This window comes from Tiliqua scincoides, chromosome 1 (assembly GCF_035046505.1).
Source record: "Tiliqua scincoides isolate rTilSci1 chromosome 1, rTilSci1.hap2, whole genome shotgun sequence".
NCBI lineage: Eukaryota > Metazoa > Chordata > Lepidosauria > Squamata > Scincidae > Tiliqua > Tiliqua scincoides.
Genome location: NC_089821.1, coordinates 135,626,473 through 135,649,191, shown reverse-complemented (window position 1 = coordinate 135,649,191; position 22,719 = coordinate 135,626,473). Strand labels below are relative to the sequence as shown.

At 42.8% G+C, this 22,719-nt stretch overlaps 1 protein-coding gene across 1 annotated transcript; it reads left to right on the top strand.

Annotated features, from left to right (window-relative positions):
• Positions 1-1,223: 1,223 nt before the first annotated feature.
• Positions 1,224-21,814, top strand: LOC136645804 (meprin A subunit alpha-like). Its single transcript, XM_066622216.1, has 12 exons — positions 1,224-1,248; positions 3,344-3,384; positions 3,493-3,568; positions 5,964-6,081; positions 9,462-9,637; positions 11,456-11,677; positions 11,873-12,019; positions 13,021-13,236; positions 16,102-16,575; positions 17,061-17,234; positions 18,387-18,579; positions 21,658-21,814. The coding sequence occupies exons 1-12, from the start codon at positions 1,224-1,226 to the stop codon at positions 21,812-21,814; spliced, it is 2,019 nt and encodes a 672-aa protein (XP_066478313.1).
• The last annotated feature ends 905 nt before the right edge of the window (positions 21,815-22,719 follow it).

Here is a 22,719-nt window from a genome sequence, read left to right as displayed (position 1 = left end):
AAATTCACTTGGTGAAACAGGGCTGGCTTCCCCTTATTTAATTATCTGTTTTTCTTTAATTTAATTATTTATAATTATTTGATTTTGCTTGATGATGTCACTTCCAGTCATGACGTCACTTCTAGTGGGCTCTGGACAGATTGTCATTCTAAAAAGTGGGTCCCAGTGTTAAAAGTTTGAGAACCACTGCCTTAACTAAGAACAGGCCAATGAGACATCCTGGGGGGGGGGTGACACCCTCTGACCAAAATTCTGGAAATTGTGGCTTTCAGGAATAATACCATCATGTTATATACCATTTGATGCAGAATTTCATCCATTGCTTGTGGTTAAATATTCACTGCATTTATTTTCTGGCCATTATTATTAGATATAGAATGATATAGAATCCTTTATTGGCATATAAAAGCACTGGCAGACCTAGAGGGGGGCAAATGGGGCAAATGCCCCAAGCGCCAATAATCCAGGGGTGCCACCCCGAGCCTCAGCCCCCCAGGAAGAGCGCCCAGGAGCACTGTGGAGAGGCAGCTTGCTGCCTCTCCCTCAGCACCTCAGCTCCGACTGAGCCACCCCCCCTCCCCTCCTCCTTTATATGAGGATAGGAAACAGGCGCCCTAGAGAGGCACTGAGGCTCTAGGGCGCCCATCTCTTCACCTTCTATAAAGGAGGAAGGTAGGGGAGAGGCCCAGCCTCCCAGGAGTGCTCCTGGGCACCCCTGCTCCACCTCTGAGGGCATCACTCAGAGGCAGAGCAGAAGTGGCACACACCTCCTTTGATTTTTGGAGGAGATGCAGGCCGCTTCCTGGGCTCCAGAGTAGCCTTCTGCGCTGCTTGTGAGCAGCGCGGAGGTCTCCTTTGGAGCGGTCTGGGTCTGCTGGAAGCCCGCCTGTCTGGGGCGCCACTTCCAGCTGCCCCAGACCACTCCAGAGGAGACCTCCGTGCTGCTTACAAATGGCATGGAAGGCTCCGCTGGCATCCCTCAAAGGTGGAGGAGAAGCGGTTCTCGCCCCTTCCGATTTTGGAGAAGATGTGTGCCTCCCGTGCCACTTACAAGCAGCGCAGAGGTCTTCACTGGAGCAGTTTGGGGCCGCTTCCAGAAGCCCCAGACTGCTGCCTTGGAAACCTCAATGCCTTCCATGGGGGCCATGGCTGCCTCTTCCATTCCCCCTTGTTTTCAAAGGGGGAAGAGAGGAGGTAGATGCATGGAAGTAATTGTGGTGACGATGACGTCACTGCAATTACTTCCAGGTCAGCGGCGGGGGGGGCGGAGAAGAGGGTGTGGGGGGCAGAAACTGGGTTGAGGGGCGGAAAATGGGGGGTTGCCCCGGGCACGGAGACCCCCAGGAATGCCACTGTATAAAACAAACAAATCTACACTATATACATTTGGTCAGCCAGATAACAAATCAACTTCTCGATTGCGCAACTCATTGAGCTGATATAGGAAAGTTGCCACAGAGTCTATTATTTCTACAGAAGAATCAGTTAGGAGATAGCGTATTCTTGCCACATCTGTAAGTCCTCAGTATAGGATCCAAATATCTTTGACGGATCTCGGTGTAGAAGGGACAATAAAGAATGAAATGGACAATGGTCTCAACACAACTCAGCCCACAAGGGCATCGCCTTTCAGAAAGAGCTATCTTATGAAATCTCCCAAAAAGGACGGCTGATGGTAGCACACTAAATCTAGCAAGGGAGAAAGCTCTCCTTTTTTGATAAGTGTGCAACGAAAAAAAGTATGAGGCTACATGACCATACAATATAGGAATTTCCAGACATAACGGGGAAAATGCTCTGGCTGCCATCCTGTAAAGATCCTGCCTTTCAATGTCAAGAAATCTGCATTTGACGCACTGAAATGCCTCTTGATATGGAAGTGAGCCTAAACATTCAAAATACAGCCTGATTGAGTTAATTTTCTTTTCCAAAATGGTTGTGGCAAGGGGCCAATTAGATTCAAGGAACATCATATAGAGCAAGCTTCGAGGGTCCTAGTTGTAATATATGTGCAGCCAATATTTGATGGCCATCAGCCAGGCCCTGGTTTCTAACAATGATTGGCCTGTTTCTAGACATAAGGCTGCATAGGCTACACAGTTTGGAAGACCCAAGATTTTTCGCATAAATTTACCTTGGACAGACTCCAGGACTTTGTTTAACACCCCAATCTAAAGGGGAATTCCATAAAATAATTGGGGAATCACCTTAGCATTAAAGGTCTTCAAGGCTGCTGGTATGTGACGGTTCCCTCTCGCATAGAAAAAGCGAGTGATAGACTGAGAGGTAACGTTAGCTACATTAATTGCCATTTTTCTGTGAATAGCCCAGGAGAGATTATAATGTAAATTTAGACCAAGGTATTTAAACTGCTTAACTTGTTCTAACTTGTGTCCGTTTAGTTGCCAATTATACAACTTCCAAGTTCTAGAGAATACAAGTAATTTAGACTTGTCAAAGTTAAGCCGTAACTGGTTTTCTGTCAAGTACTCCAAACACTTTTTCAAAAGGCATTTTAAGCCCAAATGCGTCTGAGACATTATTACGGCATCATCCACATATAGGAGGATCGGTACCTGAGTGGATCCTAATCTGGGACAGTGCCCATCTACCTCAGTCAGAGAGGGAGCCAAATCATTAACAAATAGGGAAGTTTCCATTAGTTTCCATTCCATTATTTCCATTCCAACCCTAGTTTCCATTATTATTATTATTTGTTTCGTGTCATGACTATTACTATCTCTCAGTCTCACCTACCTCACAGGGTTGTTGTGAGGACAAAATAAGGAGAGGAACCATATCCACCATCCTGAGCTGCTTGGAGGAAGGGTGGTATAAAAATGTGAATTAATATAATTAAAAAATAATTAATTAATTAATTAATTAATTAATTATGTTGTATGGGGTGACAAAACTTTATGGGCCCTGGGTGTCAAATGACCTAGCTACGTCTCTGATGGGAGGCAGTGCAGATTCTTCAACCCTTTGGGGTTGGTATAGGAACTTTCAGGCTGTCAACTGACAGGCTGCAGCTTTGAGACAGGGTGGGAACTCCTAAAAGGGACTAGATTGTGGTTTTCTGTCTTCTCTAGGTCAGATGCCTGCACCTAGTGGGGAGGAGTCATGAGGCTGGGCACACTGCAGGATTGCTCAAATAAACAGGCTTTTCAACAAAGTGACCCAAATTATATTCCTAGGAATGGATCTTGTGTGCTTTTTGGGAGATCCATGAGCAATTAGTTTTAGTAAACGTCTTCAAAGAGTGAAAGCCTTACTTTCATTATCTGACATCCTTTCTGCATTTTGATTTTAAGTGCCTCCTTCTTAATTGCATTCCTTTCAGCTGCTGGGCTGAATCTCTTCGAAGGAGACATTGTACTGCCTGTAAGTCTGTTGTAAACCTTTCATAAATTTTATTCATATTGAATTTAAGACTGTTTTATTTGCCAAAACAGAAATAATTTGATCTTACTCTTTCCACATTTGCAACAGAGAAGACGTAGTGCAATAAGAGCTGAACGTTTCCGGTGGAAATTCCCCATTCCGTTCATTCTGGCTGATGATCTGGGTAAAACAAAACTGATGTGACTGTGATATCATCAAGGTCAAAATCTGACCTTGAGTTGTGATTTTGGAATAACATTTTGATCCATGGAGAAAGTGTGATGTGTTAAAAGCCTAAAATAATGAAGTGCTTTTGGAATCTTATTTAGGGCAATATCCATCAGAAGCGTCTCATGAAAAGACCCCATTAACATGAATAGAAAGGAGCAACTATGCTCTTGTATAACACCTACTCATTTCCATAAAGAACACAGATTAGATTTACTGTGGATTTTACCTAAAGCAAAAATTTGTGGCCGATTTTGCGGCTCCAACTGGGATAAAATACCTAAGGAATTTTGAGGAAACAACAAAAAGTTTTGCTAAGGTTGGCAAAACATCTCAAGGTTGTATATCCACACAACACAATAAATGAGGTCTTGTGGCAGGTAGAGAAAGGACTAGCAATGGGATGTGTATGTCAGAACCTAATTTAGCTTCATGATCTGCTGTTTTGTGATTAATGTTAATAAACACTGAAAGCATGAAAACACTGAAAGTCGGACATGCAGAAGCACACATGGAAATGAACATTTTCTTTTTTCTTTTTTTCTGATACTTTTTAATTTTATTAAAACAAACAAATTTAGTACACACACGCATACACAAAAACATTTTTAAAACATTATAAGTTGTATGGCAAGTGTGGAGATCTCAAGCAACATTTCTTATTCTATTACAAAATCATACAAAAAATTATCAAACTTTAACAGTCTGTACCTATTATAAAATAAATTTTCCACACAAATAGAAAAATAAAAAGAACATAAAAGTTAACTCCTATCTACTCATCAAATCCATAAATCACTTCTGCCAAATCCAATAGCTTTAACCACCACTCTTCCAATATGGGTATCTCTGGAACTTTCCAGTATTTGGCATATGATATTCTTGCAGCGGCTGACATATATAAAAAGGAAATGAACATTTTCCACATGATGCAAAGCTCACATGTGTTACATTCTCCTTGAGACATCTGAATCTTCCACATGCATTTTGAATGTATGATAGGAAAATTCACAGTTTTCTCTTGTGAGTTTTGAGCCCTTGAAGGAAGTGAGACAGCTCCTTAGACCTGCACCTGACAGAACCCTCTTTCATTGCTTGTTTTTGGCTTGAAAAGGCAGGTGTCTACACCCTCTTACATGTGATGAATAACAACAGTATTTATATACCGCTTTTCAACAAAAAGTTCACAAAGCGGTTTACAGGGAAAAATCAAATAACTAATGGCTCCCTGTCCCAAAAGGGCTCACAATCTAAAAAGATGCAACACCAGCAGACAGCCACTAGAAAAGACACTGCTGGGGGTGAAGTGGGCCAGTTACTCTCCCCCTGCTAAATAAAAGAGGAGCACCCACTTGAAAAAGTGCCTCTTACCCAGTTAGCAGGGGTTAATAGAAGAGACAGCAGCAAAAGTGGCTAGAGTTTGGGACGGAGCTGACTGAGGGGTGGGTGTGATGTCTTCAAGCCCCTCCCCCCTCAGCCAGTAGAGCCTCTTTCTCCTCAGCACTGTGAGCTTCTTCTTGCTGGAGGGAGAAGAGGTGCTGTGGGTGTCGCTGTTTATATTACCCTATGGATTGTAGCCTATATGTGATACATGCTGAAGGATGATTAGCAGATGTAGAGGAGGAACTAGTGCAACTGAAGCTACCAGATTATATTGAACATGTAGTTGCACAGCCCATGTGGGTTGAAACTCACAGGTGCATTTTTCCATGGAATAACTCCATGTCTAGTGTGAGTCTAAGGATAAAGTTCTACACACAATCACTTAGAAATCTAAAAAAGATCAATAACTTTTTCTTTCAAGACAATGCATTTAGAGTCAGGTTGGAAGTCAGTCCTGTGCAATTTGAGAACCACTGGGCTAAATATGCCCTGGCCATGCATAAAAGAGCCTACCACATGCTGTACACTGCAGTTGCTGTCCAAGACAGGCACCAAAATAGGTTTACTGAGACTTTGCTGGATAGGCTGTGGGTTTACTATATATATGGATAGGCTGTGGGTTTACTAAATAGGTTTACTGAGACAGGCTGGTGGGCTGTGTTTAGTCATGAATTGTACAAACCTCATCTCAAATCCTATTTCAGAATGCTGGGTGAATTGTGGGTGAATTGTGGGTGAATTGTGTTCTTGTATTTATTGAGGTATTTGCATACTAAAATGAAAAAGATAATTCTGGAGTACATATCCACAAGAACCACAGAAAACTCCATGCAACATCAAACAAATGCACCTGTTCAGCAAGAATGTACTTAAATTTACCTCAGTAGGATCAAGCGCGCCTGGAGTAGTAAATTTTCAGAAACAAAGTTTTGTAGTAAAATCATTTTAGGAATGTTATTTCTATTTAGATCTAAATGCTAAAGGAGTGATCCTGAGAGCACTTGAAGGATTCCGCTTAAAAACTTGTGTGGACTTTAAATCATATAATGGAGAGAAATCGTTTATAATGTTTAGGAAGTCCAAGGGGTAAGTAAAAAGTTCTTGATGTCAAGGTGAAGTAACCTTGTTTCCTAGAGAACTTTGCTGAAGCATAGGCCAAGATGTGCAAATCCAGTTTCTTCTCATGAAACGGGTGTTTTATCAAGGCTTTTGCAGACTGGGTTTTGGTCATGGTCCTTTGTTAAACCTTTGTCTGTTGGAGTTCAACTTACAGTTTGGCTTACTGCTAATGTTCCTGTGAAGCCACATCAAGAACAAGATGAAACATAAGAACATAAGAACATAAGAACAGCCCCACTGGATCAGGCCATAGGCCCATCTAGTCCAGCTTCCTGTATCTCACAGCGGCCCACCAAATGCCCCAGGGAGCACACCAGATAACAAGAGACCTCATCCTGGTGCCCTCCCTTCCATCTGGCATTCTGACATAACCCATTTCTAAAATCAGGAGGTTGCGCATACACATCATGGCTTGTACCCCATAATGGATTTTTCCTCCAGAAACTTGTCCAATCCCCTTTTAAAGGCGTCTAGGCTAGACGCCAGCACCACATCCTGTGGCAAGGAGTTCCACAGACCGACCACGCGCTGAGTAAAGAAATATTTTCTTTTGTCTGTCCTAACCCGCCCAACACTCAATTTTAGTGGATGTCCCCTGGTTCTGGTATTATGTGAGAGTGTAAAGAGCATCTCCCTATCCACTCTGTCCATCCCCTGCATAATTTTGTATGTCTCAATCATGTCCCCCCTCAAGCATCTCTTTTCTAGGCTGAAGAGGCCCAAACGCCGTAGCCTTTCCTCATAAGGAAGGTGCCCCAGCCCCATAATCATCTTAGTCGCTCTCTTTTGCACCTTTTCCATTTCCACTATGTCTTTTTTGAGATGCGGCGACCAGAACTGGACACAATACTCCAGGTGTGGCCTTACCATAGATTTGTACAACGGCATTATAATACTAACCGTTTTGTTCTCAATACCCTTCCTAATGATCCCAAGCATAGAATTGGCCTTCTTCACTGCTGCCGCACATTGGGTCGACACTTTCATCGACCTGTCCACCACCACCCCAAGATCTCTCTCCTGATCTGTCACAGACAGCTCAGAACCCATCAGCCTATATCTAAAGTTTTGATTTTTTGCCCCAATGTGCATGACTTTACACTTACCGACATTGAAGCGCATCTGCCATTTTGCTGCCCATTCTGCCAGTCTGGAGAGATCCTTCTGGAGCTCCTCACAATCACTTCTGGTCTTTACCACTCGGAAAAGTTTGGTGTCATCTGCAAACTTTGCCACTTCACTGCTCAACCCTGTCTCCAGGTTATTTATGAAGAGGTTGAAAAGCACCGGTCCCAGGACAGATCCTTGGGGCACACCGCTTTTCACCTCTCTCCATTGTGAAAATTGCCCATTGACACCCACTCTCTGCTTCCTGGCCTCCAACCAGTTCTCAATCCACGAGAGGACCTGTCCTCTAATTCCCTGACTGTGGAGTTTTTTCAGTAGCCTTTGGTGAGGGACCGTGTCAAACGCCTTCTGAAAGTCCAGATATATAATGTCCACGGGTTCTCCCGCATCCACATGCCTGTTGACCTTTTCAAAGAATTCTATAAGGTTTGTGAGGCAAGACTTACCCTTACAGAAGCCATGCTGACTCTCCCTCAGCAAGGCCTGTTCGTCTATGTGTTTTGAGATCCTATCTTTGATGAGGCATTCCACCATCTTACCCGGTATAGATGTTAGGCTGACCGGCCTATAGTTTCCCGGGTCCCCCCTCTTTCCCTTTTTAAAAATAGGCGTGACATTTGCTATCCTCCAATCTTCTGGTACCGTGGCCGTTTTGAGGGACAAGTTGCATACCTTAGTCAAGAGATCTGCAACTTCATTCTTCAATTCCTTAATAACCCTTGGGTGTATGCCATCAGGGCCCGGTGACTTATTGATCTTTAATTTATCAATGAGGTCTGAAACATCTTCTCTTTTAACCTCTATCTGACTTAACTCCTCGGTTAGGAGGGGCCGTTCGGGCAGCGGTATCTGCCCGAGGTCTTCTGCCGTGAAGACAGATGCAAAGAACTCATTTAATTTCTCTGCCATCTCTAAGTCTCCTTTTATCTCCCCTTTCCCTCCCTCACCATCCAGAGGGCCAACCGCTTCTCTGGCGGGTTTCCTGCTTCTAACATATTTGAAGAAGCTTTTATTATTCCCCTTAATGTTGCTGGCCATGCGTTCCTCATAGTCTCGCTTGGCCTCCCCTATCACCTTCTTACATTTCTTTTGCCACAGTTTATGTTCCTTTTTATTCTCTTCATTAGGGCAAGACTTCCATTTACGGAAGGAAGCTTCCTTGCCCTTCACAGCCTCTCTAACTTGGCTGGTTAGCCATGTGGGCACTCTCCTGGATTTAGTGGAACCCTTCTTTCTTTGCGGTATACACCTCTGCTGGGCCTCTATTACTGTTGTTTTAAGCAGCCTCCATGCACTTTGGAGAGATTGGACTCTTTTTACCCTCCCTTGCAACCTCCTCCTAACCAGCCTCCTCATTTGAGGGAAGTCCGCCTGTCGGAAGTCAAGGGTTTTTGTTAGAGATTTGCCTGGTATTCTTCCCCCAACGTGCACGTCAAAACGGATCGCAGCATGATCACTGTTCCCCAATGGCTCAGTAACGTTTACATCTCTAACCAGGTCCTGCGTACCGCACAAAATTAAATCCAGAGTCACCTGTCCTCTGGTGGGCTCCGTGACTAGCTGATCTAAGCCACAGTCATTTAGCACGTCAAGAAATCCGGTTTCCTTATCGGATTTCTTATCGGAAACAGAAAGATTCCTTATCTTTCCTTATCAGAAACTTATCAGATTCCTTATCAGAAATCAGATTCCTTATCAGATTCCTTATCAGAAATCAGATTCCTTATCAGAAACTTCCTTATCGGAAACAGAAAGATTTCACCAATGATTGCTCTTCGGATCTTGTTTAGGCTTCCTTCTTTGCCTGTAACCATTAGAGCAGTGGGGCAGGCTGCCGGGATCTGACCAGAGAACTGACAAATGGGTGAAATTTATGTGTATAAAAAGGCAGAGGAAATCAATCAGCCTCTGGGAAACAGATTGCCCACTTTGCTGCAAAATTTCAGGCTGCGTGCCAAGACTTAAAAGAATGTGAGTGAAAAGGAAGCACAAATGTTTTAAAATCCCTGGGTGATAGCTTAGAACAGCATTTCTCCAAGTGTGCTCCTAAGAGCCCTTCACGGGTTCCAAAAGCAAAAAATAGTGACCTCCATATGATCACTGTGCATATGTCAGTGCTTCTAGGCTCTCCCCAAGAGTGCACAGGGCTCTGGAGTTTGATAGGTTTGAGAACAAAAGGCTTGCGATCACCCATCTTCCTTTTTCTTTGTGTTTTTCAGGTGCTGGTCTAAAATTGGAGATATAAAGAAAGGCCAAAACATTTCTATTGGTGAAGGTTGCAGCAAGAAAGCCATCGTGTCACATGAAATCTTGCATGCTCTGGGATTTTATCATGAGCAGACCAGGACAGATCGAGATGATTATATTAAAATCTGGTGGAATCAAGTGCTTCCAGGTTGGTGTCTAATCTCATGAAAAGATTGGGAATACAAAACCACAGACATATAGCTATCTTGATTGGTCTAAAGCAGCCTTTTTCACCCACTATGCCATGGCAAAATGGTGTGCCGCAAACAGGGCCTAGGAGAGGGGGATAAAGGGGGTAATTTGTACCCGGGCCCAGGGTTAGAAAGGGGCTTAGGAGCCAAAGGAGGGGGCCCAGAAAGTTCCTGGGACCTGACATTTTCCTATCTTGCCTGAATTAACTGCTAGTGCATAATGCTGTGGCACAACCATGTGCATGCAGTGTTAACTACTGCTGCAAGCCATACACACCAGTGTCAAATCTGGGAGGAAACAAGCCTGCTACAGGAGCTCTTTGGCATTTCAAAAATTTTAGAGAGACTTAGGAGTGTTTGGTTTTCTATATTACTTTATCTAGCTGCTAATGCCACATGGTCAGGTACATCTGGACTCTGCATCAAGAAACCTAGTAGACCTAAGCTCCAGTCTATTGTGGCTGTCAGCACCCTTCCCTGCCCTATTTTTCCCCCCCCCTCCATTCTGCCTGCCCCCATTGCCCCCCTTCCTCTTTGGGAAGGGGCCCAGAAGAAACTTTGTACCCCCTGCTAAAATTCCTCTCATAGGCCCTGGCCGCAAATGGTCTGCAGGTATGCCACGGAGACAATTTCAGTACCTTGTCAGTGTACTGTGAGATGAAAAAGGTTGAAAATCACTGGTCTTAAGAAAGAGCTTTAGAGTGAAAAAGTGCTGGTGTAATGAATTCAGCTCCCACTTCTTCCTACACAAACTTTTATTTAAATTTTCCCCACCTACCATACCCCCATTTTATTGTGAATTGGCAATGCTTGGTGCTGTCACCTTTAATTCTTCCATATGCTGTGTGGAATTGTGCTCAGCAGTACAATTCAAGACCAAGCCCACATTGCCAGTTTGTGAAAAACTAGAGCCATACCCTTGTTTTCATATGTGGTGAGACTAACTCAATTCATTCTGGAAAATATCAACAGTTTTGCAACAAATGACAGAAGACATTGTAGAAGACAGACTATTGAGTTCCTCTTCTATTGTCCTCACCATTGAGGACATATTTATTTTTCTCATACATATTTCTTGCTTAATATGTTCACTGCCCTGAGATTTTTATACTGAGGGGCAGCATAACAAATGTTTAAAATAGAAACATTAAAGAAATACATATGTTTAAAATAGAAACATTAAAGAAATACATATTTCTTGCTTAATACAAATGTTTAAAATAGAAACATTAAAGAAATACATATTTCTTGCTTAATATGTTCACTGCCCTGAGATTTTTATACTGAGGGGCAGCATAACAAATGTTTAAAATAGAGGAATAAATTTTCCTGCCAATGTGACATTTTTCAGGAGCAAACAAACAATCAAACAAACCCCTTTATATAATTCAGCCAAAATAAAATCCTTGAACTGAATGTTGTTTCCAGTGAAGTTTCAGACTGATGATGGGTTTTTCTGTGGACATGAGCACGCTGGTTTTCTTTGGATTCTGCATTTCAGACTGTCCCTGAAATGCTCATGTGGATAGCCTATTCTGATAAAATAATATGCCTTTAATCTTTTAACCCAAGAAGTGAGGGTTCATGGCTGATGTGAAATTTTAAATGGAACCTCCAGCATGCTCTATAACTATCCCACAACATCAGGTCAGGTTATAACTTTTTTAACATCTGGGTATTCAGAGGGTGACTCCCAACATCTATGAGCTCAAAGTTTACATCAAAGTTGGTCAAAGATCAATGTTGGTCAAACAAACTCTTTATTCCTTTTACAGGTGAAGAACACAACTTTAAGAAACGTGGTGCCAATCGTGTCACTGATTTGAATACTGCCTATGATTATGAGTCCATCATGCACTATGGTTCATTTTCATTTTCTAAAAACAGGAGTTTACCCACAATGACTGCCAGCATTCCCAAATTTAACAACATTATTGGCCAAAGAGCAGATTTCAGTACTACAGATCTAGAGAGACTTAATCGTATGTACAACTGCAGTAAGTGCATTCTGTGACAGAGAAATAAATATTACTAAATACTATTATTAACTAATTAGTAATACATCATTTTTGAAATATTAAAAAGGTGTGGGGAGGAACAAGCATTTGGTCTCTTGGTATTCAATGCAAGAAGAAATGTGCATATGCTTGTGTTTACACTTGTATACTTGTTTATACTTTTTTTTTAAAAAGCAACCTCTCTCACCTTTTTGGACCATTGTGATTTTGAGTCAGCTGATATTTGTGCCCTGGTTCAGGAAACAACAGATGATTCTGACTGGATTCATAGAAAGAGCAGCTCTAAAGAAAAAGATCACACACACACTGGAAAGTGCAAAGGTAAAGTAAGAAAAATGATAAACTGTTATGTAGTGTGTCCATGCAAATAAAGGAAGGCATAGAGATTAACAGCTCAATATATTCCATCTTCAAAACAGGACCTGGCAATGAATCTGACACAAGGCAAACACCTCTGGCTTTTATACCCTTTAGCTCTGCCCAGATTCCCCATGATTGGTGCAATTGAAACATTAACTAGAGGGCCAATCAGATGGTAGAATTTCAATCCATCACCTGATTGGCCAGCCATAAGTCTGGGCCAATCAGTTATGCAGTTATCAGTTAGATTTTGATCCTGCATAACTTGCATACATAACAAACAATCACAAAAACATTGAGAGCTCTGTATAAACTCAAACTTCATTAGCTGCAGAGTGTGAAATGGCAGGCTCTGCACTAACACAATTCATGTGCGTGGACTCACATGTGCCATTCTGCAATCCACGGTTTACAGTGCAATCTTACACAAGCCCACATGGAAGTCCCATTGAGTTCAGTTGGACTACATTTTACAAGAACTGTCACTTTTGTACTTGGAGTGTTGCATGTGTGTGTTTTGTTTTTGTTTTTCAACAAACTAACAGTCAACTCAATAAGTGACAGTCAAGTCACACTCCTGCAGGGTGGGACCACTCAAGGAAGTTGCTACTTTAAAAAATGTTTTCTTCTGCTATTGTTTCAGTATAGATCTCCTCTCTCCCGCAGCTGCTGTGGAGATACTGAGGAATCAATAAGAGCTTTTTTGAGAAGACTTAAGGGCACAAAACTGGTAGATAGTGAAATCTTTTTCACAAGAAACAATTTATGCCATAAATTTTATTTTATTTATATTTTTCTATAAATTTATGTAATTAATTTTTTATCTATTCTTTTATTAGTGATAGTGAGTTCATAACCTTAAACTTTATGGTTATAAACTATCACTATCACTAATTATGCATGATACTACTTCAGTAACATGAGTTTTAGTTTTAAAAACATTTCAATTCACTTTCCTACAGGCTCTGGCCATTTCATGTACTTTAACACCACTTCTGGGAGAAGAGGCAAAGTGGCTGTCTTAAAATCCCGTATATTCTCCCCAAAAAGGACTGATCAGTGTCTCCAGTTTTTCTTTAAAATGACAGGAGACCCCCGTGACAAGCTTGCCATCTGGATGAAACAGGATGATAGCACTGGAAAGGTTCGCAAGCTTGTTAAACTTAGAACTTTTGAAGGTAACTACCTGAACATGCATGGAAACATGTATTGGAGTGTCTTTATTGCACACTGCACACTTACACCATTGCACACTGGTGTAATCTGTGCAGAAGGGGTGATAATAGCATCACCCTTCCCATGTCATCTCATATAATACTGGAGCATTGTGGGATACAGTCATGCTGCTGTTGCTTCCATGCCTCTAAGGTGACCTTACACGGACCTCACAAACTATATCTCAGAATAACTGAGATGAGGCACCTTAAAAGTAACTGGTTTCTCTCCAGTACTTGCCTGCCAAGGGCGCAATCCTGACTTGCGCTGGAGCAGGCAAGCCAGTGGGCCTGCACTGCACCCAGTGCAAGTTTGGGGCCAGAATATGTGCTATCCGAGGAAAGGGGGAAACTTTCCCTGTACCCCATGTAGAACTGCATGAACTGCACTGGCCTACTTGGATCTGAGCTAGCTGTGACTTGTGCCAGCCTAACCTGGGGGTTAGGATTGCTCTGCACGACTAACAAAAGAGCCTGCAAATACCAGTGCACGAAAAAGGGTGGTGACGCTAGAAAGCAGGGCCCTAAGAGGAGTGATGTCATTAGTCTCCCTTCCTGTCAGATGTTAGAGAGCACTCAAGGCATTTTGATCTCTCCATCAATCAAATTGATGGATGCTCCTCTATTTTACTGTCTTGGTGGTTGTTCTAATTATTTGATTGACTTCAGATTATTAAATTGACATAGAGTTCTTTTGATTACTAAATATGAAGTTGTTTTAATATACTCGTATAATGTACCAGAGATGGGCAAATTCAGCACAGCTTGCCTCAAGTTGAAAACAAGTTCTAATGAGTGACCTTCTGAGTCACCCAGAGCGTTTTGGGAATTCTAAAAGACTCAAGTCCCAAGTTCTTTCCGTGAAGAAGTCAGCCACAGCTCCGCAGGGGAAAAAATGGAGCTGCTACTGGATGTGTGTGTGTGGGGGGGGGGGGTTTGGAGTTCTCTTTAAACACTTCCCTGATGTCCCCACCCATTCATCAGTAAACGAAAGCCATGCTGTTCTTCAAGCAAAGGCAGCAGTGTAGAACGCACCAATTGGTTCCTTCTGTACAATCCCCAGCCATGACAAAACCCAGCCCCCTTCACATCACAGGCATGGGTTTTGTGAGGGAGGGAGTGAGGTCACTTCCAGCTGGACAAGGTGGAGGTGGGGATGGGGAGCAGTGTGAGCAAGCGAACGAGTGAGGCTCCTCCTCTCCCCTCACTCTCTCAGAGACACAGAATCAGGGCACATCCTCCGTTCAATGGATAGTCTGGGGGATAAGAAGAAGTACTCCCTCCCCTGTGTTCTGGACATATGCGGCACCCAGCTAGTTACTTCTGCAACCCAATACCCTTAAACCCAAACAAAAAAAAATTAACCATTTCCCTCCAGCCCCAGCCCCTGTCTCTACCTCCTGACTGAACATAACATACCCTGCTGCTGGTTGCTGCCACTCACACAGATCTGAATGCCCGGCTTCTGGAAAGGCACAAGGCCTTTCAGGTGACATGGAAGTGGCGCAACATCAGAGAACACAAGCAGCACCCCCAAGCCGTGTCTGAGCAACTTGAATCATCCAAATCCATGGCACTTTCCAAGTCAGTAGCTCCAGACTTGAGTGTTTGCCCGAGTCTTTGACACGTGTGACTCAAGTCCACACAAGTCAGTGAAAAATGCGTGTTTTCGCAATTCTGTCTTGAGTCACTTGAGTTCTCTGCAATATATTAGTATTAGTACAATTATTAGTACAATTATTATATAATAATTAGTAATATACTAATGGGTTGAAAAAGCTGGTGGATGCTGATTTTATGAAGAAAGATGAGTTAACTAGGAAGGGATGAGGGTGCATGGTCAAGAGGTGTGGATGGAATGGGCGGGAGGTATGGTCTGGAGGTTGAGTCTTGCCTGGAAAGCTAAGCAGGATTTGCTGCTTGGCTGTTTAGAGGTAAGTTCCAACTTCCATGCAGACCTCCAGGATGGAACAGATATGTATGTTGGAGGATTGATGTAGATAGCATCAAAATCCTGCTAAGTAACTTGCACAAAAGGAAACTTACTCAGGGGCCAGTCTGAATGCCACTAATCCTAAATCTAAGGCTGCTGCGAGGAACAATGGCTGCTGTATCCTGTGGGGCCAGGACAGCAGTCAGAATTTCCTCCAGGGAATGGACCATTTGTTCCCTTATCCCAAATAAAACTCTGCTGCAGCAAATGGATCTCTTGGAGCTGTACCCACTATTTAGTGGGTGCAGAACCAAGGAGGCCCATGTTAGCCAGCAGAGGAGGGGGCATCAGATTCTGTGACAGAGTCTGCCACTGTCCGTCCCCCCCCCCCGCCAATATCCCCTCGGGCCGCCCTCCCTCTGCCCAGTTCCACACTCCCCTGCCTTCCTCTGACCTCCCCTCATCCCTAAAAGCCAGTGGGAACTCTTGCCACCAGCCATTTCACCGTCACATCTTTCTGGCACTGAGGCCCAGAGCCAACTGGTGCTGACCTCAGTGCTGGCACTGCGGGTTCACCACCGGCACCAGAGTGCCTTACAGCACTTTTGTAATGGACGTTGCTAGGGCAGCCTGCAGGCCTCTGGTGCCGCACCAGCATAGGACTGGGTCCTAAAACTTGCTAAGAGCTGCACAATTTGACAAGGTCAATTTCCCACAACAATTTTTCAAACAAGGGAAACAATCTTTCAAGGCATAATCAGAGGCAAGTGAAGTATCCCTTTTGGGGTTTTTGAGGACAATTCCCATGTGCTGATGCGTCAACCGATGACCACTGTAAATTGATATAATTCTCATATGTCACTGTAGAAATCATAGGACTACTTTTCCTTCCATAGGAGATGATGACCAGAACTGGAAAATTGCCCATGTGGTTTTGAAAACCACAAAAAAATTTCGGTACATCTTTCAAGGAATAAAAGGAAATTCTGACATTTCGCCTGGAGGAATTTCCATTGATGACATCACCCTGAGTGAAACCAAATGCCCCAGTGGTGTGTGGATTATTCGAAACTTTTCTCATATTCTTCACACGACTGCTAAGAAGTACACCTTAAGAAGTCCTCGGTTTTATAGCCCTGAAGGTTACAGTTACAGTATATCACTGTTTCCCAGGGGCCAGAATCAGTCTCCCTCTGCCAGCTACATCCACATTTCCTTTAACTTGCTCAGTGGAGAGAATGATGATGTCCTTGAATGGCCAGCTCTGCACAGACAGGCAACTGTCACCGTGGTGGACCAAACTCCCAATGTCAGGGAACAGATGTCCTTGGAAAGGAGCTTCACTACAAATCCTAATCAGTTTTTGCCAGGTAGGTAGCAGAAGAAGAGAGCTGCAGAAAAAGGAAGGCTGCAAACAAGGTTTGAAGTCTGTAGTCAGTGATTGCTCACTTTTTGCTTCTTAGAGCAGTGGAAGTGACCATTCAATACTGTACCACAATATCACATGTTACATCACAGGAGAATGCTGAGAGCAAAATGCTTGAGTTGTGTACAATTGCAACCAGCTGTGTCCAATACATTTTCCATGATGTCTCTTACATTTAGTTATATCTCTAATCTTCTGACTATATTCATTCCCAAGCAGTGTACCAAACTTGACCACACTTGCCAGTATTTCACAGATGAAAATAGGCGTGTACTTCGACGTAAGTGGGTGGAACTAAAGGTAGAAACTTGGCAATCCAGATGACCACCCAATGCCCAGATGACATGCTCCCCAAGTAGGACTTGCATATTGTAGTAATGTATTTGTTTGCACAGCCCAAATCGTATTATGTTCCATATTATTTTACAGGGAAAAATGGTATTTCCAGATGGGGAAAACCATCTGCTTTTGGAGAGTTTGATCCTGTGTGCAACTGCAACAGAAGCAGGAGTTGGGGATGGCTTAAATTCATTTCATATGCACAGCTAAGGCAAAAGAATTATCTAAAAAATGATGATCTTATTATCTTTACAGAGTTTGAAGGTATGAAAATATAATCTCTTTATAAAATAAGGGGCGTATTAATTTCAACACTGACCTTTTCAGAATCTGTTTATTAAGAAAGAAAAATAATAGTTCATTTTGAACCACAACTCAGTAGATCCAAAGGTTGTACAGCAATACCTTGACTTGCATCTACTTTCATCACTTTGCTCTTTCAGCCATTTTCAGTTAAAACCACATTTCAAAATTTGTCCAGGTGTTTTCCTCTTTTGTCTGATTTCATCCAATCTTCCACTCTTCTACTCCAATCTTCCCATCATCCAATCTTCATTGATGTTCTTATGTTTATTTTTCTTTTATTTCTGTTTGTTTAGGTTTTGCACACATTCACATGTGTTGTGTGGTTAGTTTTTTATGTTTTTTGCCAGCCAAAATACATTTGCAAGCTACATAAGGCTATGCTTTGACATTCATCCATTTTTGACTTTCATCCATGCTCTGGTCCCTAACCAGATCAAAATGCAAGGTACTGCTGTATTCAGTTTCTTGGATTTATTCTGGAACTTCTGAAAAGAAGTTCTAAAAAGACTGCTTTGAGCAGTATAGATTCCTTTTCTTTCATCAAAGTCATCAGAACCAGGTCCACACAGATGGGATTGGTAGCAGGATTTTCAGGGACGAGTGTTTGATTTCGAGGTAGGGTTAAAGATAGGGTCACCTTTCATCTTCTAAACAAAAAGACGTGCATCATGAAAATACATGTTCTAACTTTTTTTCTTATTTCTTGGGTGTGTAGTAACTTGGGTGCGTAGTAGCTCCCTGGGGCATTTGGTGGGCCGCTGTGTGATACAGGAAGCTGGACTAGATGGGCATATGGCCTGATCCAGTGGGGCTGTTCTTATGTTCTTATGTAACTAAGGAATAGTTTCAAACACTCCTTGATGTATTTCTTTTCTTTTCTTTTTTTACATTAAGCAATTTTTCCTCTCCAAAAGAACAATACTTTTGTGGGAAAATTTATGAGTACTGTTCAGCACAATGTCAATTTTCATTTCATTTTGACCTAACAAAATATGTTTTGGTTTTGCTGATGCTTTAAGTAAAATTAAATAAATTATTTCAGAAAATATAGATAGAAATTTTCATTTTATTTTTGACTATAAATGTATTTCACCTTGCTCTTTGAATAAGATTTATCATATCTCCGGAAGACCGAACACTGCTTTCTAAGCACAGAGCTGATCAAATGCAACCAATCTGAGGAGAGGAAGAAGAGAGCAACCTCTCTAGAAGCCAGGTTTCCCTACCTGAGAGAACAGTGTGACCCAAATCCCTGCCAAAATGGTGGCATCTGCATCAGTGTCAGAGGGAAAGCAACCTGCAGGTATTCGAGATCATCTTCTTCACTCCATCTCATTGTTTCTCGTTTGCATGCTGCTACGGAGAAAACGTTGTATGCTGTTTTGGATACTGCACAAACAGAATGCTTTTTAGCAAAGTGTCCTAGCCCTGTATATTTCCCTATTGGGCTAGACTTTGTTCACAAGAGATGATCAGCCTATGAAATTTGGGGGTTGAAGTCAGCTTGCACAAACCCATTCCTTTTCCATTTGTTGGCTGAATGCAGATATTTGTTTGCCTAGTGCTTTGGTGGATATTTGTTTGCCTAGGGTTTTCAAAATTTCTACGATACTTTCCTTCCAGGATTATGGTGCCATTATTAACATGTAAGGAGACGGGAAAGGGCAATCAGAACACACTGCAGCCACATGACTGCACACTTCCCACCTCCACCAAAGCTGTACACACATACATGAAGGTGCACCCAATTGAACATAGTTGGACTTACTTTTGAGCATACAGGCATAAAATTGTACTACTGATCACAATTTAGATCTCAGGAATACCTGATGTACCTTTGTTTCAAATTGGAAAGAAAATTTTTACAACCTTTGTTGATGATTCATAAGAAATGGTGATATGGCTTGGCTCCTTTTCGTTCTGGGTTTTTGTTTTTTAAAAGATTTTGAGCTCACTCTAAAAATAAATTGAGCTCCATATGTTTTCAACTTAATGGTTTTATGGGATATTCAACATATGCAAACCTTCCCTTACCTTGAGGAGGCTTTTGTGACTGCCCCCCCCCCCACTGCAGGATGCAGCACATGCCCTTGAAAGTTGGGGCAGCTGCATCAGCACTGGAAAGTGGAAAGGACTGGGCCACAAGTGTACTGATCCTGCACTGAAATAACTTGAATACTAGTTGAACAAGGACCAAGCTGCAAAATATACCAGCTCTCACTCCTGCTACATCCCAGATGCACACATCTTTTCTGGTGTTCAGAAATGGCTCCGGCAGTGACTTCTGAGTCACTTCCGGTTGCATTTGCAAAATTGAAAGTGACTCAGAAGTCACTCCTAGAGCAATTTCTGAGGCCCATGGAGGCATCTGGAGGCTATTCCAGGCTGGCATGATGTTGGGGTGACTGCCGGAGGTGGGTTGCAACCTGGCACAACTTGGTTTGGCTCCAATTTGGAGACTGAGGCAAGGGTCGGTGGGCAGGCCCAACTTGCGACCCACCTCGGCATCAGGTCGCAACCCACCAAGCAGTGAGCTCACAGTTTGAGAAGCACTGTTTTAGACTTTTAAAACTTTTTCTGCCAAGCTTCTGAAGTTTCATTGGCCCTCACTGGGCATGGTTTTGATTTAATGTTTGTTGAATTATTTTTTTAGATTGTAAGCTACTTTGGACCCTTACTTTAGGAGAAGGGAAAAGCAGACAGAAATGCTTTAAAATAAAATTAGTTTTGTGAGCACATAATAACTTGCTAACATACAGTTTTAACTTGCCAACAATTTAAATCAAACCCAAATTATATAATTAAGGTTGTAATCCTATGCACATTTAATAATAATAATAATAATAATAATAATAATAATAATATACAGTATTTATATACTGGTCTATTATATATTTATTTATATATTCTTGGTCTTTATTCAAGACTTTATTCAAGGCGGTTTACACAGGCAGGCTTATTAAATCCACGCAGGGATTTTTACAAATTGAAAGAAGGTTCTCTCTTTCAAGAACCACCACATTCAAGATGTTACACTCCGATCTGGTTTAACATTCTGGCCTCCATCCTCCCACGCTCCGAGCAGATGGAACAGCTCAGCTGCAGCTTGCCGGCTGCTTCAAGGTCGCGCGGTGCCGGTGGCCTCGAACTGGCGACCTTGTGGATGTTAATCTTCAGGCAAATGGAGGCTCTACCCTCTAGACCAGACCTCCTGCCATTTACCTGGGAGGAAATCCCAATGAACGCAAATTAGATTTATTTCTGAATAGTCATGTCTAGGATTGCATTATAAATGTACATATTGTGAAGTTAGATCTGTTCTGTACATTGTAACACTCTACGTTCTGTAGGCCCATGTGTACAGTTTAATTCCTGCACCAGCACCAAGGTTTCTGGCACAATGACGTACTATCTGAAGTGACAGAAGAGCAAAAATGATGAAGGATGCAGAAGCTATTTCTGCATCCAGAAACAGACATTTTTCCTTTTAAGTGTTACACTGGGAAAGTGGTAAGAATAAACACTCCACTGTTGCTTCCTTTCCCATCATCAGAAAATGCTCTGAAGTGGTTATAAAGTACAGACTACAATTCTTACTGAGCTGGAGGAAAGTCCAGCAGGAAATAGGAGGAAGAGCCCGCATCACAGTACTAGGGAAATAGCCAGATGCTAGCATGCTCCTAGTTCAAGGAGGTCCCCATTGCCTTTAATGCTTATATGTTTAAAAAATCAGCAGGTGTACTTTTGTCCAAACATACCTTAAAGTGACCAGTGACAGCAGAAGCAATGAACTGTTGAATTTTCCCTAGCCATGCAGCTGTTAAAGGCACCAGAGCCCCCTTCTACCCATTGCTGACAATTCAACATTTAGCACATCTTGGTGGCCTTTAAATATCATCAAACAAGTGGATGTAGAAGACAATGGTTGACTGAATCATCAGGGCATACAAACAGGCTTAGCTGATCTCTGATTTAAGGCGCAATCCTAACCCCTTATGTCAGTGCTTTCCAGCACTGTGAGTGACACCTAATTGCAAGATGCAGCACATGTCCCATTGGCACCGCTATGCCAGTGCCAGAAAGCACTGACATAAGGGGTTAGGATTGCGCCCTCAGTGGTCTACCTACAGCACTGATTAGGGCCTCACATGAAAGTCCTCCACTTTGTCAGATTTTCATGCTACCAAGAACACAAATGATAAACCTATCCAGGAGGCCCACAGCTTAGTGCCAGGAGACTCTGAACTTACTTTCCTCAGGACATTCTTCAGAGATGTTTCTTGATTTCCTGAGGAGAATTTCATTTTCATTTAAGCTACTATAAATTGCCACGGTGGGAAAAGTAAGTCTTACACTTAATGACTTTTTTTAATGTTTGCAGGTGTGCAGCAAGCGCAGTCTTTTTCTACATGGGTATGAGATGTCAAATTTGGTACATCCAGGGGAACATCATTGACCTGCTGGCTATTGGAACCATTGTATTAATTGCAGTTGTTGTTTTCATGCTAGGGAAATGGTTTTTCCGAGTCCTGATTTAGGATTATTTAGAAACAATATGTGAATCATGTTGTACCTAGGGTTAGTCCTTGATAACCTGATAACCTAGTACTGCTAGTGATGTAGCCTCTTATCGCCTCAAGCAAATACTTCAAGATGAATGCCAATCTTGGAAGTAGTGATTAAAATCCTCTCCACCCACTCCACTGGGCCCCTTCCATAACTGCATAGGAGAAGCACAGCTCAAGAGCAAGTTACATGTTTAGTGGAATGTACTGTTTGATCTTCCTGGTATTACTGAAAATGACATGTGAATACACCCAAAGACCCCTGGCAATGTCAGTGTAAACACATTCTGTTGAAATGTTCATAATATGTGATGCGCCTTGTTCAGGAAAGTTGTGATTTAGCTCCTTAATGCGTGATACACCTTGTCTCCTTCTGTGTTGCCTTTCCATTCTTACAGCCCAATCCTATCCCAGCTGGCCTGTCCGGTATCCAGCGCAGGCCAGCTGGCTGCAGCTCAGCTAAGGGCCAGGGCAATTCCTCTTATCCTGGGTAACGCAGCAGCAGCAGCCCCAACCTGTGGCACAGATCCAAGCAGCCTGGCACTGTGCCGGGTCACTCAGGAGTGGGGTTAGGATCCAGCCTAGGTGCCAGATCCTGGCCCCACTCCCTGCCCAGTCATGGGCTGCCCATGGGTCCACCTGCTGCCCACCATCCTCCCCGCCCCAGAACACCCCCGTTCCTTTCTTCCCTGCCCTCCCCAGACTCCGTGCCAACCTGACTCAGACATCACAAACTCACCAGTTTCCTGGCACAATGGCGCTGGATTCGAACTCCAGAAGCCAGCGTATGTCTGTGTGCCAGCCTTGTGAGATGGTGTTAAAGTGCCTTATGGCACTTTTGCAACACCTCTGGGTTGGAACAAGGGACTTTCACCAAC